At 52.5% G+C, this 13,977-nt stretch overlaps 1 protein-coding gene across 1 annotated transcript in view; it reads right to left on the reverse strand.

Annotated features, from left to right (window-relative positions):
* Nucleotides 1-935: 935 nt before the first annotated feature.
* Nucleotides 936-13,977, reverse strand: part of TRRAP (transformation/transcription domain associated protein) — a 139,165-nt gene continuing 126,123 nt past the window's right edge. Inside the window, exon 68 of the mRNA XM_078610768.1 lies at nucleotides 936-4,763. Within this exon, the coding sequence (XP_078466894.1) occupies nucleotides 4,431-4,763 (333 nt within the window). The 3' untranslated portion in view covers nucleotides 936-4,430. The remainder of the gene's footprint in view (nucleotides 4,764-13,977) is intronic.

Below are 13,977 nucleotides of genomic sequence, written 5' to 3' on the forward strand. Positions count from 1 at the left end.
TTACACACCACACCAGGTACTCATTTGAGGCCCAGTCGACCTCGAGGAGGCCCAGGACCGGTTCAGATAATAATCGTCACTGGTGTTGGCGTCCGCGAGCGAGAATCACAACTCGGCTCGCCGGACTCGTAGCGCAGGGATCTAACCGCGACACACAGAGGTCGTCCCTTCTCCCGCACAGCCTTGTTGAGTCAGCTGCTGCTGCTGCTGCTGGTGATGATGATGCCGCTGGCGTGCACCGATGAAGCCCTTCCTTCACACCCAGCCGTCAATTGCCCAACTATACACGCGTGTGCTCGACATTCACGGCTGTTTAATGAAGGCAAACCTGTTTCTTTTTAAAATAAATTATATACACACATATTTTGTACCCATAATTGAATATTGTGGGTCAGATCGCCTAAGTAAAATGTGTGTCGGAAAACCTCCTCCACCCGACACAGCCCAATTATTGATCAAAGTTGTCACGTGGAGAGATGCATGGCGACTGCCCGATGAAGCCGGCTGTAACTACCGGCGGAACGTCCGCACGCGGTCGCTGAACGTTGCGCGAATCGCTCTCCAACAACACACGCCGCGTGCTGCTGCTGCTGCGGTGACAAGCTTGCACGTTTCTTCACCACGCGACAACTTCATTCATTGGCCGTGTTGGGTGGAGGAGGGTTTCACGATGGGGGGGGGGGAGCGTGTGGGCTCCCTCCCCGACTCCTAAACCGGGAGTATCACATCTGACACCGTGACTTGGAAGCGCGGTCCCCCCCCCCCAAAGCGTGGGGCCCGGGGCGGCCACCCCGAGTTGCCGTGTACCCTGGGGATGGCTCCGCCGAGCAGTGTTCATATATATTTTTTGTTACGACAGCCAAATGGATCACCCGACGACGCTCTCATCACGAGTCGACGTCGTTCCACGGCATCAGCACACGCAGGGGCCGAGAGAAAATACCAAAGACATGTATTTATTACTCTTTCAACAAAAAGCAGAAGGGACAACCTGGCCGTCGAGGTGTCTCCGTCAAACGCGGCGGAACTGCAAAAGGGTTTTGAACGCGAAATCGTCACGGCCCTAGATCTGTGGCCGCAACATGGCGGGCAAATACATTTACCACGTGGAAAGCACTCTTCCCACATTAAAATCTAAAACGTCTGGCAAGTACAGACGCGACCGTACTTCGTATCAAAAACCCGACCGCCGATCTCAAAACAAGTTGGCATCGCAGGACATTTTGGATGTTGCCACTCACTCGCTCAAGGCTTCTGTTCGAATAACACGCAACTTTTATCCCGATTCAGGACGTGTCCACACTCACTCAGGAACCTTGTACCGCGCGAGGGCACGAACTTAGCGATCGACCGCGTGCGTTACACTCGTGTGAAACAAACAAACAAAAAAAACTGCTTTTGCTTATTGAATTTTAAACATCGTCTTCTTGCTCTTAGGTTTTTTCGATAGTCACGTAGGTAAAAAATAAAATAATAAATGCAAATAAATCAATTAAATCACGACGTTTCGGAGGCAACACAAGCTTCCTTCATTAGGTGTACACCGTGGTTAAATTGATTTATTTTCATGTATTATTATTTTATTGTGTTGCCTCCGAAACGTCGTGATTTAATTGATTTATTTGCATTTATTATTTTTTATTTTATTTTTTAATCTACGTGACTTTTCCGAAAAAAACTAAGAGTATGAATCATTGCAGTCACGAAAGCTTCAAATCTAGAATAGTCTTCTTGGACAAATAATAGCTGTGAAGAACAACAACAACAACAAGCAGAGTGAGGATTGAGTGGGCGCTTTGCGTTGGAATGTAACGGAATCTCGGAAATTGAACAACCCTTGCAACCCCCCCTCCCCCCCCATGAAAGCGAGATGTTAACTACCTCGCCTGGTATGCAGGAGGTCGTGAATTCCATCCTGACCCTGATGCCTGCTGTATATTTGGAGTTTGCATGTTCGCCCTGTGGTCGTGTGGATTTTTCTCCGGGTCCTCTGGGTTTTTCCCCTCCACATTTCGAAAGAAACGTCCATTCAGAGTAGTTGGCTCCTGCTATCATTATCGTTGAACTATCATTTGCGACCAGGTCGCTTCTGAAAAAAAAAAGAACTACACAGCTCGGTCGGGGGCTTTTGTTTTGATAAAATAAAAAAAACATCTTCATAGTTTTACATTTTTTAATCCGGTTTGGGATCTGCCGGCTGCCTCAATTCTGGGGGGCACGTCTGTCTGGCGTTTGCCCCCCAATCCATCTGGCTCAATAGAGCCGACTGACCGCCGGCAAACAAGCCAGTCCAAGCGCGTCTCCGGGAAAACATCTCGCCACGCTCTCATTTATGCCCGTCACTACTAATGCGTTTTTAGTCCTCTGCTGCTACAACAACAAAAACACACACACACACATACTACACACGTACTACACACGTACTACTACACACGTACTACACACGTCCCCCAGTGTAGCCTACGATGGGACTGTTGGGGCCAGCGTTGATGTTGTTGCTGTTAGCGAGCACCTAAGAAGGCTGACACGGTGCACTAAATGGGTGGTGTGGCCTGCAACACACTTCGGCCCACTTTGTCTCCCCAGTACCGATGATACATACACACTGCACTGGGTACTCATTAAACAAGCCTGAGCTGACCTAGGGGAGGCCCAGAACAGGTTCAGATATTCGCCAATGACTTTGTTAGCTGGTGTTGGAAATCGAACTCTGGGCGCCGGGTTTGCAGCGCAGCGCGCTAACCGCCACACTACCGCTCCCCACACGCGCGCACACACACAGACACACAAGCACAAAGACAAGACCGCACACAAACACAACGTCACTTGTGCACTGTGGAACACAAATGAGCCGTTGGGACGGAATTGCTTCCGCTGGCACCAACGGATGAACTGGCACGTGGCTGGGGACCAGCGAATTCACGTGATCTTCTCGCACCGTTTCCCGACCTCGTCACACGCACACACACACACAAGCACCAGCCGCCGACACAACGGCCGCGTCCCTCTCAGGCACAGGGCTCCTGAACCCACCCCCTACACGCTCGCAGAGAAAACGTTCGCAGACTTACGTGGAAGGAACACTGGGTTGGAACGCGGGACAATCTCGGTTGGGGGGGGGGGGGCAGGGCGGGGTGGGGGGTGTAGGAGGAGGGTGCCGGTGGCGCTCGGCTACCTGGCGCAAGACCAAAAGAACTTCTCACGCGAGCGGGCGAAGACCCCCACGGGGGAGGGGGGGGCCCTCGCCCGCTCGCGTACCCAACCGCGGCCTGCCGGGAGCGAGCTTCGAAACAAGCCGCCCGGCTCCCGCCACGGTCTTCAGAAGGATATAGAACTCGGTAAATAGCCGCCACGCCACCCTCCGTAATAACGTATCAAGTGTGGAGTTGTGTCGTCCACCTTCTGTCCGGGGGAGGAGGTGTTGGAGCAGTGTCAACGGACTTGTCCGTGATGACCGATCCGTGTATTTACATATGTACAGCCCGGCCAATCCACTGCTGGAAGAAGAAGCCTCATCGAAACACTTGCGTCTGTCGTGGGGGTCGTTTGACCACACTTCACCGCACGGTTGGCGAAGGGGTTGGGGTGAGTGGCGGGTTGGATGACCCAGGAACGGTTCTCGCCCGCCGATATGTTAGCCATGGTCCGGCAATCGAACTGGAGCAATTGGGTTCACAGCGCCGCTGCTCCACTGTAACCTTTCTCTCGCTACTGTGCCAGTTATCCCCACGTCAGTACAGATGCAATTGATCACCCGAACCGCGACGAATACAATCGTGAGCGGTGTTGTGAATGACAACCAACATGGGGAACTGTTCTGCACAACGACGCCGGTGATGATTTTGTCCTCGATCATTTCGCATCGGACATGGACCCAATATCGTGGAGAGGGGTTCCCGCGCCTGCACGATGGGCAGTTCTCGCCAGCATTTATTCAAGCGAGCCTGACTCTGGCGACGAGACAATGAATGTCGAAACCAGTCCAGATCTTGCTTGACTTGAAGCAATGGCTGCTGAAAGCTAACCCCACAAACTGGCCAATTTGTCACGATTCAGGATCACAATTAAGATTTTTTTTTGCCCTTGTGCCACGTGTGTAACCTGTAGTGTTCCAAATCTACAGCCTGTGTACATAGACTCTGTCTTCATACATATCTCTCTCACCAGGTGGGCTGAGACAGAGCATCTTTGAACATCCTCATCCCGATGCCCCTCAACCCCACAACACAGCTCTGAGCCACGGGTGCCAGGCTAGGTTCACCCCCCCACACCGCAGCTCAGAGCCACGGGTGCCAGGCTAGGTTCACCCCCCCCCCCCCCACACCGCAGCTCAGAGCCACGGGTGCCAGGCTAGGTTCACCCCCCCCCCCCACACCGCAGCTCAGAGCCACGGGTGACAGGCTAGGTTCACCCCCCCCCCACACCACAGCTCAGAGCCACGGGTGCCAGGCTGGGTCCATGCGGCAGAGGTTGTCGGGGCTGTTCGCCGCCGCCACCAGCGTGGTGACCTTGCTCTCGGCGCACTCGAACTGCGCCAGCGAGTGCAGCCGCGTCAGCACCGCCGACGACGCCTTCTGTAGCAGCGCCACCAGCTGCTGCGAGTCCGTGCCCTCCATTTGGCCACCGCCGCCCGAGCTGCTGCCAGCGCCGCCCCCCGTGGCGCCGCCCGTGCCGGTGGCGGGGCCGCCCTGCCCGTCCTCGGCCGTCTTCTTCTGCCAGCCGATGATCTCGTCCCGCAGCACGGCTTTGAGGATGCCGTCGACCTTCAAAGGAGGCAGGTGGTGGGAAGTGGGCAGGGTTAGAGCACTGGCATGTGGCGTCGTCGCCATCGTCGTCATCATCGTCGTCGTCGCTATCGTCGTCATCACGATCCCGAGATACAAGAATCCTTCTGCGCGCACGGTGCAGCTTGATTTCACCGTCTCGGTATTACCATCGTCAACTCTATTATCTTTATCATCGTCAACTTGCATAAGCGCTGTTGTCATCATCTCAGGGCAGCGGTTTTCGACCCGTGGCTTGCGATGAGAGAGGTGGAGGATGATGAGGGGGGGAGGGGGACGGGCGAGGTTGAGAGGAAACAAAAGTGTCCGTCGTAGAATGTTGCCGAACTAGCGTGCCACCGTCGCCACCACCCCTCCCTGGTAACAGCGTGCCGCGTGGCGTCAGAGATCCGTGCGGGTTGTTGTTAAGCACCCCCCCCCCCCCCCGAGAAAAATACCGCTTCACCGGGGTAACGCGGCGGCGCGCAACAATGCTCGCACCGCGCCCCTTGCCAGGCCGGTCTGTCTCGGAGTCATGAACGACAACGCCGCCGCCACCAGCGACGGAATGCTTTATCCCGCTGCAAACAGGTTGGACGCGACACGCTGCGCACGGCCGCGGAAAGGACGTCGCGTAACAGCTCTCTGTGCTCCGGCAGGCAATTTACTGTCAATGATATTGTCTCCTTCACATTTCATCCGTCTCTCCAACGTAAAAAAAAAATTCATATTTCGATAATATGAATACCTGTAGTCATAATGCAAACAAAAAACATAACTCTGATAATGTGCACTGTCCTTGAAGTTGATTGGTCCACACCCGAGACAGCTTTCCTTAGAGCCTAGTCTCACATGGGTTGGACCAGATGACGCCAAAAGGCGCACAACTCAAAGACTAGGCTCTAAGGAAAGCTGTCTCGGGTGTGGACCAATCAACTTCAAGGACAGTGCACATTATCAGAGTTATGTTTTTTGTTTGCATTATGACTGCAGGTATTGTGGTCTATGCAAACATGACTCCTTGTAAAAAGGTGTCAGTTTTGTTGCCAGATAGAAGGGTAAAAAACCAATTATCATATTTTTACTGGCAAATGAGGTTCCCATAGAATACATATTTCGTAAACCATCAGCCGCGCAAGCCTTCTGGGAGCGCCGAATTTCAGCAGCGTCGTTTCAAGACGAGCAAAACTCTGGATCGGTTTTGACACAGTGTCTCATTAGCAGAGTCAACCTTGCTGGCTTGAATCGATGCTGGTGACATGCCGATCTTCTCGGAAAGGACCCTCTCTCAACGATATGGTGTTCTAGTTTGAGGAATACTCGAGAATACACGTGTGCAAACAGGGACGGTGGTGGTGGTGGTCGTGGCAGAGCGCTTGGCCACTCAGGGGCACACCATCTCTCCAGTGAATCGCCCATCATCGATCGAGCATCACGTTGACCGAGCTTGAGATGAGAATATTGCCAAGGGACCTCCCTTAGGTCAACTCTGCCTCAAAGGAGAATACAGAGGGGGCACTCTCATAGGTCAACTTAGCCCGTAATGAGAACTTGGCGCTGTGAGGATTATTATTACGCTTGTTCACCCGCGAGAGCCTCGCAAAGTCTCAAGGAGGGTCCTGCCAAGCTTTTGCCAGAGGGGAAGTGACAACTAATTCTAGATTTGAAGCTTTCGTGACTCTCAAGGATTCATACTCTTAGGTTTTTTCGGTAAAGTCACGTAGGTGAAAAAATAAAATTAAAATTAATAAAAGTAAAATAAAAAATCACGACGTTTCGGAGGCAACACAAGCTTCGGTCTTCAGGTGGAACCGTCACAGCACGATTGCTGTATCTTCACTTGATACAGCTATCGTGCTGTGACGGTTCCACCTGAAGACGGAAGCTTGTGTTGCCTCCGAAACGTCGTGATTTTTTATTTTACTTTTATTAATTTTAATTTTATTTTTTCACCTACGTGACTTTACCGAAAAAACCTAAGAGTATGAAGTGACAACTGTCATCAGCGATTTCCCAACATGAGCAATCTGCGAGTTGTTCGTGACATTTGGACCACGCAAATGGTCTCCACTCCCTTTTCAAATAATGCCACGGGGTCTTCCAACGCCACGCTGTGAAACAGACGCTAATTAATGAGGGGCGCGTGCGGCGGGGAGCTGAGACGATCGCGATGACGCACGCCGGCTGGACGCAGGCACCGCACGGAGGAGCCGTGCACGGTCCCTTCGGTTCGATACCGTCGATGAACCCCACGCTCGCGGCAGCACTCGGCAAATTGGTCCTTTGGGACCCAATGTGCAAGAGTGCTTTTATTGTGTTATCTTACAATGGGCTCCTTTATAGACGGTGGCTGCTCCTTGGGAATGCCCGCTGGCCTATTGTACGTAATGGAAATGAATAAGCATAAGCAAACACGTCTAAAAAAATATATAAAACCGCGGAAACACACACGCACAAGATACAAACGCGCACAAAGATCGACGTTTTGTTACAGCTCAGAGGATGGTGCTGTGAGTGAGCTACAATTGCTTGCCTATAGGTGCACACTGAAGTCTGAAGGATCAGTGGCAGGAGGTCACGGGACAGACCCGGGTGTGTGTGTATATGTATATATTTGGATATGTATACACACATTGGGGAGCGGTGGCACAGTGGTTAGCATGCTGCTCGATGAACCGGCAACCCGAGTTTTATTCCCGCTCACGGTCAATACCAGTGACGATCATCTGAACCGGTCATGGGCCTAGATCGACTCAGCCTCAAATGAGTACTTGGCGTGGTGTGGAAAAATCGCCACTTGGTGCTGACCACCCACCTCCTCGTATGCCATGCCGGTCTTCAAAGATGCTCACTAACAGCACTTGCCTAAAGAGCCTAATGCTGGCCATGAATGGGATTGGAACCCAGGTCGCTGGGCTCGTAGTGCAGTGCACTAGCCACTACACTTGAGCTCCCCACATCTATCCATGCACACACATACGTACACACACACACATCTATGCACACGCAAACACATGCGCGCACATACGAATACACACACGAGCAGCAGGTGTTGCAAACAAAGACATCAAAACTCCTTTGGTGGTCACGCAATCTCTAATCCCCACACAAGGGACAGAGCTGGGGCACGAATTTGTCTTTATTTGTCACTAAGCCCTCCCCACAGGGCATGAAGTCCTAATGTCATCATTCTACTTCATTGGAAGATTACTCATCAGTGAAAGCATCAGTGCTGGAATGTTCAGCCAATCGCAAAGATGGTTTTGCAAACAATAACCAATGCAAAGATCGCTTTTTTCCAGGTGTGATAGGTGTGCGTCCTTGGTCATGAGAATGTGGAATTTCCTCTACTGGCTAAAGGACACCAATGGAGAAAAGTGCCGGGTCCCACGCCCATGCTCGTTTGGGCGGGGGAGACAGCAACTCTGTGACCTTTGACTTTTTGACAGAATTAGGGCCTCATCCGTGTCATCCGTGGGGGTGGCACGATTGTTAAAGAGAGCGAGTGTCACGCACGAGTTCGGCCGAGGTGGCGAGACTGTCAACTCCCTCGCCTGGTTCGCAGGAGGTCGTGGGTTCGATGCCGACCCCAACGCCTGTTGTACATTTGTTGTCTGCACGTTCGTTCTCCCCGTGGTTGCGTGGATTAATCTCCGGGTCCTCCGGTTTTTTCCTCCATGTTTAGAAACAACGTGCGTTTTAAATTATTTGGCTGCTAGGAATTTTCCACAAGATGAACCACTTCGTTGAGCTCTCATTTGCGGCCAGGTCGCTTCTGAAAAAAAAAAGATAAAATAGCTCGGTGGGCTTTACCTGATAAAATAAAGATTTTAGTTTCAGAGCCCCCTGTTGGGCTCGACTCGGCCGTACTTCATCTCTCCTGGGGTCGACAACACGAGTGCTACCCCCCCCCCCACCACCACCACCACCACCACCCCTCTCCTCCCGTAGGACTTTCATCGGCTGACCGCCAACATGAGAATGCGGAATTTCCACCACCGTCTCGATCGCCAATGGAGAAAGAGGGCACCAGTTCGTTGCTTGGCCTAGTTGGGGGGGACGGAGGGGGGGTGGACACACGTCCGTGTGGAAGCTGGGAGAGCGAGGGGCAACGGTCTCGTTGTTGAAAGGCTGATCCCAGAGTTGCGTAGCTTTGATGACCCCCGACCTTGCCGCCTCCCGTCTCTGCCCAACCGCACACTCCGACTATCACGGATGATCACGTTTGGCTATGTACGGTGGTGCTAAATAAATTCAACATTTTGAAAAGACAAAGATTCCCCCTCCCCCCCCTTGTCTACTGTTGGGGCAAGCGCTGTTAGCGAGTAGCACCTATGAAGGCCGGAACGGCTGGGTTGGTGGGCCAGCATACATGGCTGCCCTAACCCCTGCTATCAGTTCTATGCCCTCCTCTTCAGCTGGCTATGCCCTGCCCTCAAGCCCTGCCCTGTGTACCCAGCACTCCATGCCCCGTCTGCTCACACGACCGCTGCACAAACACGAGACGAGACGGTATATATGGGAGACAGTAGTAGAGAATACGCGGGGCACGTGCGAGATGGTGCGGGCTGAATGAGACGGACGAGACAACGCATGCAACAGACGATACAGACGAGACGTCTAGAGCCAGCCAGAGAAGACCCTCGGGACAGTGGACTACATAGACGGTTCAATTGAGAGGAGCCAGAGAGTACACGAAAACACACGAGACCACATGACACGGGATGGAAAAACACAAACAGACTGAGCACATGCACACGCACACACGTGCTGGCAGAGACGAGACAGAACAAGTCAAGACAGATGCTGCCAAGAGGGAACAAATGAGCAATACAACCCAAACAAGACAAACGAGTGAACAGCGACAGCAACAAAAAAACCAAGTCAATTCCTGGATCGAATCGTGAGTGCCGGCACAACGGCGACAAACAAAACTCGTCCGCAGGGTGGGGAGAGTGAATCATTGCGTTTCTACAGGCGGAGAGGGAATGTGTTATCTATTCTCTGGCCCCACCCCACTTGAAACAATATCCCTGTTCCTCGGGACTTTGCGCTTTCCGTGCCAATAATCGGGTCGGGGCGGAGAGAGGATGGCGTCAGCGGTAACATGGGCCAGACGGGCACGAGCGATCGGTTGCAAATGCGGAGTTCGGATCTCCCGCGGGGCTCGGTTCGACACGCGGCCGTGCGAGTCACGGGAGGCGGAGGTGGGGGCACCTTTGGGGAAGCTTTCATCCAGCAGTGGATTGACCACGGTCGATGATGACGTGAACAACAGCTGAGCAATCAGGTTCAATAATTGTTCAATGGGCTGCAACGTGCCGATGAGACTAGACAATGGGGTGGAAACCAGTTGACCCGGGGGTTTTGCATTGTTTAGTAAACAGACGTAACCTGGGGGTTGCATTGATCTGGGAGGTCCAATTTGCTGATGGGTAACGAATTATCGGTAACCAATAAAGATTTTAAAAAGATCGGAAACCATGCTGGACATTCTCTTTGGCTCTAGATTTGAAGCTTTCGTGACTGCAAGGATTCATACTCTTAGTTCTTTCGGTAAAGTCACGTAGGCAAAAAATTAAATTAAAATTAACAAAAATAAAATAAAAAGATACAGCAAATCTGGCTGTGACGGTCCCACCTGATGACAGAGACTTGTGTTGCCTCCGAAACGTCGTGATTTTTATTTTATTTTTATTAATTTTAATTTAATTTTTTACCTACGTGACTTTACTGAAAGAACTAAGAGTATTCTCGTCGGCGTGCTTGCTTTGAACGTATTTACTGGACATCTGTGAACAGAGAGCTAAACAGCTCATCGGATTCCTCCAGTATAAATATTCTGATGATGTATTCACGTTCTGCGTGACACATCATTTTACCATCCACCCTCCCCTCCCCCACCCAACCGCTGCCCAGTCCAACTCGTCGAATAATATCTGAGATGCGAAACAGCCTTGGCCATATATTCTTCGTAATACGATCTGGGCAGTGTCATTTGACTGCATGCCTTTGCAATGACCGCAAAAACTTAGCAGCGCACACGAGGAAGGCCGGTGGCAATGAGGACAGAGAATCTATTGTCACTCTTCCAGCAATTCGTTTCCAAATGACTTAATTGCTATTATACACCGCAGGTCAGGTGCTGCTGCTGAGTTGTCGTGGGCCCCAAGGGACAGCTGCCACTAGGAGCGGCAGGGGGGGGGAGGGGGTGGCGCGTCTCCTTTAACGACGTTTTTATACGAGATGTGGATGGGACAGTGCTCCAAGACGCCTCTGGCTGTACTGGTGGGGCACCCTATAAAAAACAAGTTTGGCGATTCTGCTGCTGCCGCCACCACTGGATTGGCAGCGGTGCACGAGAAGAAAATAACGACAAATACCAACACACTCGGCGATAACAACGTGGCTTTAAAGGGAGCAACACATAATTTGAGCAATTTCAAGCAATTGCCCTAATTTGTTTTTGCGTGCTATGATGGACCATTGCCCAGAACGTCACCCGTTAAAATGTTTTTTTTTTACTTTGAAGGCTACATGTTATCCACAAATGTGTTGAGTTAAATAAAAACATGTAGAAACGACAAATTGTCATCACTATCATGGCCAGAGGTACAGCTAGCACACGTGCAGCTTGGGTAAGGTCTTTCCCGAGGATTTCCCGAACATTGGGGATTTTGTCTCGGTGAAAAATATTCTGGCTTCGTGGGTTTTACTCACAATGTGGTGAAAGGAGCGGGGCGGGGGGGGTGCATAATTGGTGGGCGGAGTTGACTGAGTAGTGGGGGGGTGGTGGATAGTGGTTCTGTGGGCCTAGCTGTGTGAAAGTGGGCAGGAGTAGTGGGGGGTGGATAGTGGGGGGGGATTGTGGGGGGAGGGGGATAGTGGGGGGTGGGATAGTGCTTCTGCAGGCGTGGCTGTGTAATAGTGGGCAGGATTAGTGGGGGGTGAATAGTGGGGAGGTGGGTTAGTGGATCTGTGGGCATCGCTGTATAAAAGTGATCAGGAGTAGTGGGGGGTGGGATAGTGGGGGGGGATTGTGGGGGGGGGGATTGTGGGGGGGGGGATTGCGGAGGGTGGGATAGTGCTTCTGTGGGCGTGGCTGTGTAATAGTGGGCAGGAGTAGTGGGGGGTGGATAGTGGGGGGTGGGTTAGTGGATCTGTGGGCGTCGCTGTATAAAAGTGATCAGGAGTAGTGGGGGGTGGGATAGTGGGGGGGGATTGTAGGGGGGGGGATTGTGGGGGGGGGGGATAGTGGGGGGTGGGATAGTGCTTCTGCAGGCGTGGCTGTGTAATAGTGGGCAGGAGTAGTGGGGGGTGGATAGTGGGGGGGGGGTTAGTGGATCTGTGGGCGTGGCTGTATAAAAGTGATCAGGAGTAGTGGGGGGTCGAATAGTGGGGGGTCGTCGGATAGTGGGGGGTGGATAGTGGGGGGTGCGAGAGTGGTTCTGTGGGCATGGCATTGTAAAAGTGGGCAGGGCTGGCAGAAGGAGCGACTGCCAGCTCAGCATAAACGATGTTGTCTGTCACTAGCAAGCATTTTAGCAGCGATAATTGGGTATTATGGGAGGGAGGGAGGGGGTGTGTGGCAACAATTACGCTGTTTCTAATTTTAGCGCGCTCAGGTGCTTGTTTCACTGGCGTCACTGCAGCAAGGGGGCCTCTTGTGGTGGACGGTACGATTAGCACAGTTGGTTATGGACGGTGCGAAATAAGTTCAACACGCAAACGCACCACAAGTGGCTGAGCTGTGTGTGAATGTGTGGTCATCTCAGTCAGTCGACCCGTGGCACCTGCTGGGTCTGCCCCGTGACCTCCTGCCAGCGGGCGTTCGACACTTCACGTGGCCGCAAGGTGCACATGGCCTGGCACAAGCGTCGTGGTGACGTCACCGCCACTTAGTGGCGAATGGCGGTTGTTGTTGTTGTTGCACAACCGGCGAACCGAGTTCGATTCCCGCTCACGCCAAACACCAGTGACAGTTATCTGAGCCAGCCATGGGCCTTCCCCCTAGCCTTAAATGAGTACCTGGTGCGATGTATAAATGTCTCCACTGGGGAGACAAAGGCGGCCGGGCGTGATGCTGGCCACCCACCCCCTCATGTGCTGTGCCGGCCTTCACAAGCACTACTCACAGCACTTGCCCCAACAGTCTGTTAAGGCTACACGGCAGGGGGGTCTCTTTGTCTTTGTTGCCCACCAAAGCTATTTTGTCCCATTTGGCCTTCAGTTACGGAAAGGTTCCACACCACCAGCGCCCCCCCTCCCCGGCTGACACATCGCAAGTGAAAGCTTTTGTGTTTGTATCTTTCTGCCATTGTATTTAAGAATAACACAGCTGGGAAGCTCAAATGAACTCAGAGATGCCACTGACAGATGAATACAACATTTTTTACACAGCTGCTGAACGCAGGCCTAACGGCTCAAAACACCAAGCGCACAGCAACAATCAGCACGATCAGAGATGTCAGAGATAAGAGTCCACACGTTTCTTGGATTGAGCGAGGTGATCGTAAGAACTTGGGGAAAACGGATGGTGGGAGGACATTCCAAAGTGCAGGATTGCGAGGGAAGAGGCAGAAAGTGAAGTCATGTGACCTGCCGTGCTGCTGAGTGAGTGGGTGAGGTGAGTGGGTGGGTGAGTGAGTGGGTGGGTGAGTGAGTGGGTGGGTGAGTGGGTGGGTGAGTGGGTGGGTCAGTGGGTGAGTGAGTGGGTGGGTGGGTGGGTGAGTGAGTGGGTGGGTGGGTCAGTGGGTGAGTGAGTGAGTGGGTGAGTGAGTGGGTGAGTGGGTGGTTGAGTGGGTGAGTGAGTGAGTGGGTGAGTGGGTGAGTGGGTGGGTGGGTGAGTGAGTGTGAGACGAAACAGTCGGTCTTGGTAGAGTCCTCAACACGAGTGGAGGAATCACCGAGTGAAGTTCGCGAGAACATTAACCATGGAAGTAGAAGTGGCAGGGTGATGAAGAGGTGACTGTTGACACCGCGATTATCACAACCAGCTCGGTTCGGGTTGGCACAGATGTGTGCTCTTCGCATTTACGCAGGAGGCACGGAGGGAAGAGCGGTGGAGAAGGGAGAGTGGAAGGACTTGGAAGGAAACCAAAACAACGACACAGTCGTAACGGGGAGAGAGATTGAGAGATAGCAGTGAAGAAATTCACTTCCAGCGAGACGAGAGTCAAGTTGGTTATTGCTGGCAGTGCCTGTTTCCTTCCCT

Source organism: Lampetra planeri, chromosome 35 (genome assembly GCF_965212315.1).
Source record: "Lampetra planeri chromosome 35, kcLamPlan1.2.h2, whole genome shotgun sequence".
In the NCBI taxonomy this organism is placed as follows: Eukaryota; Metazoa; Chordata; class Hyperoartia; order Petromyzontiformes; family Petromyzontidae; genus Lampetra; species Lampetra planeri.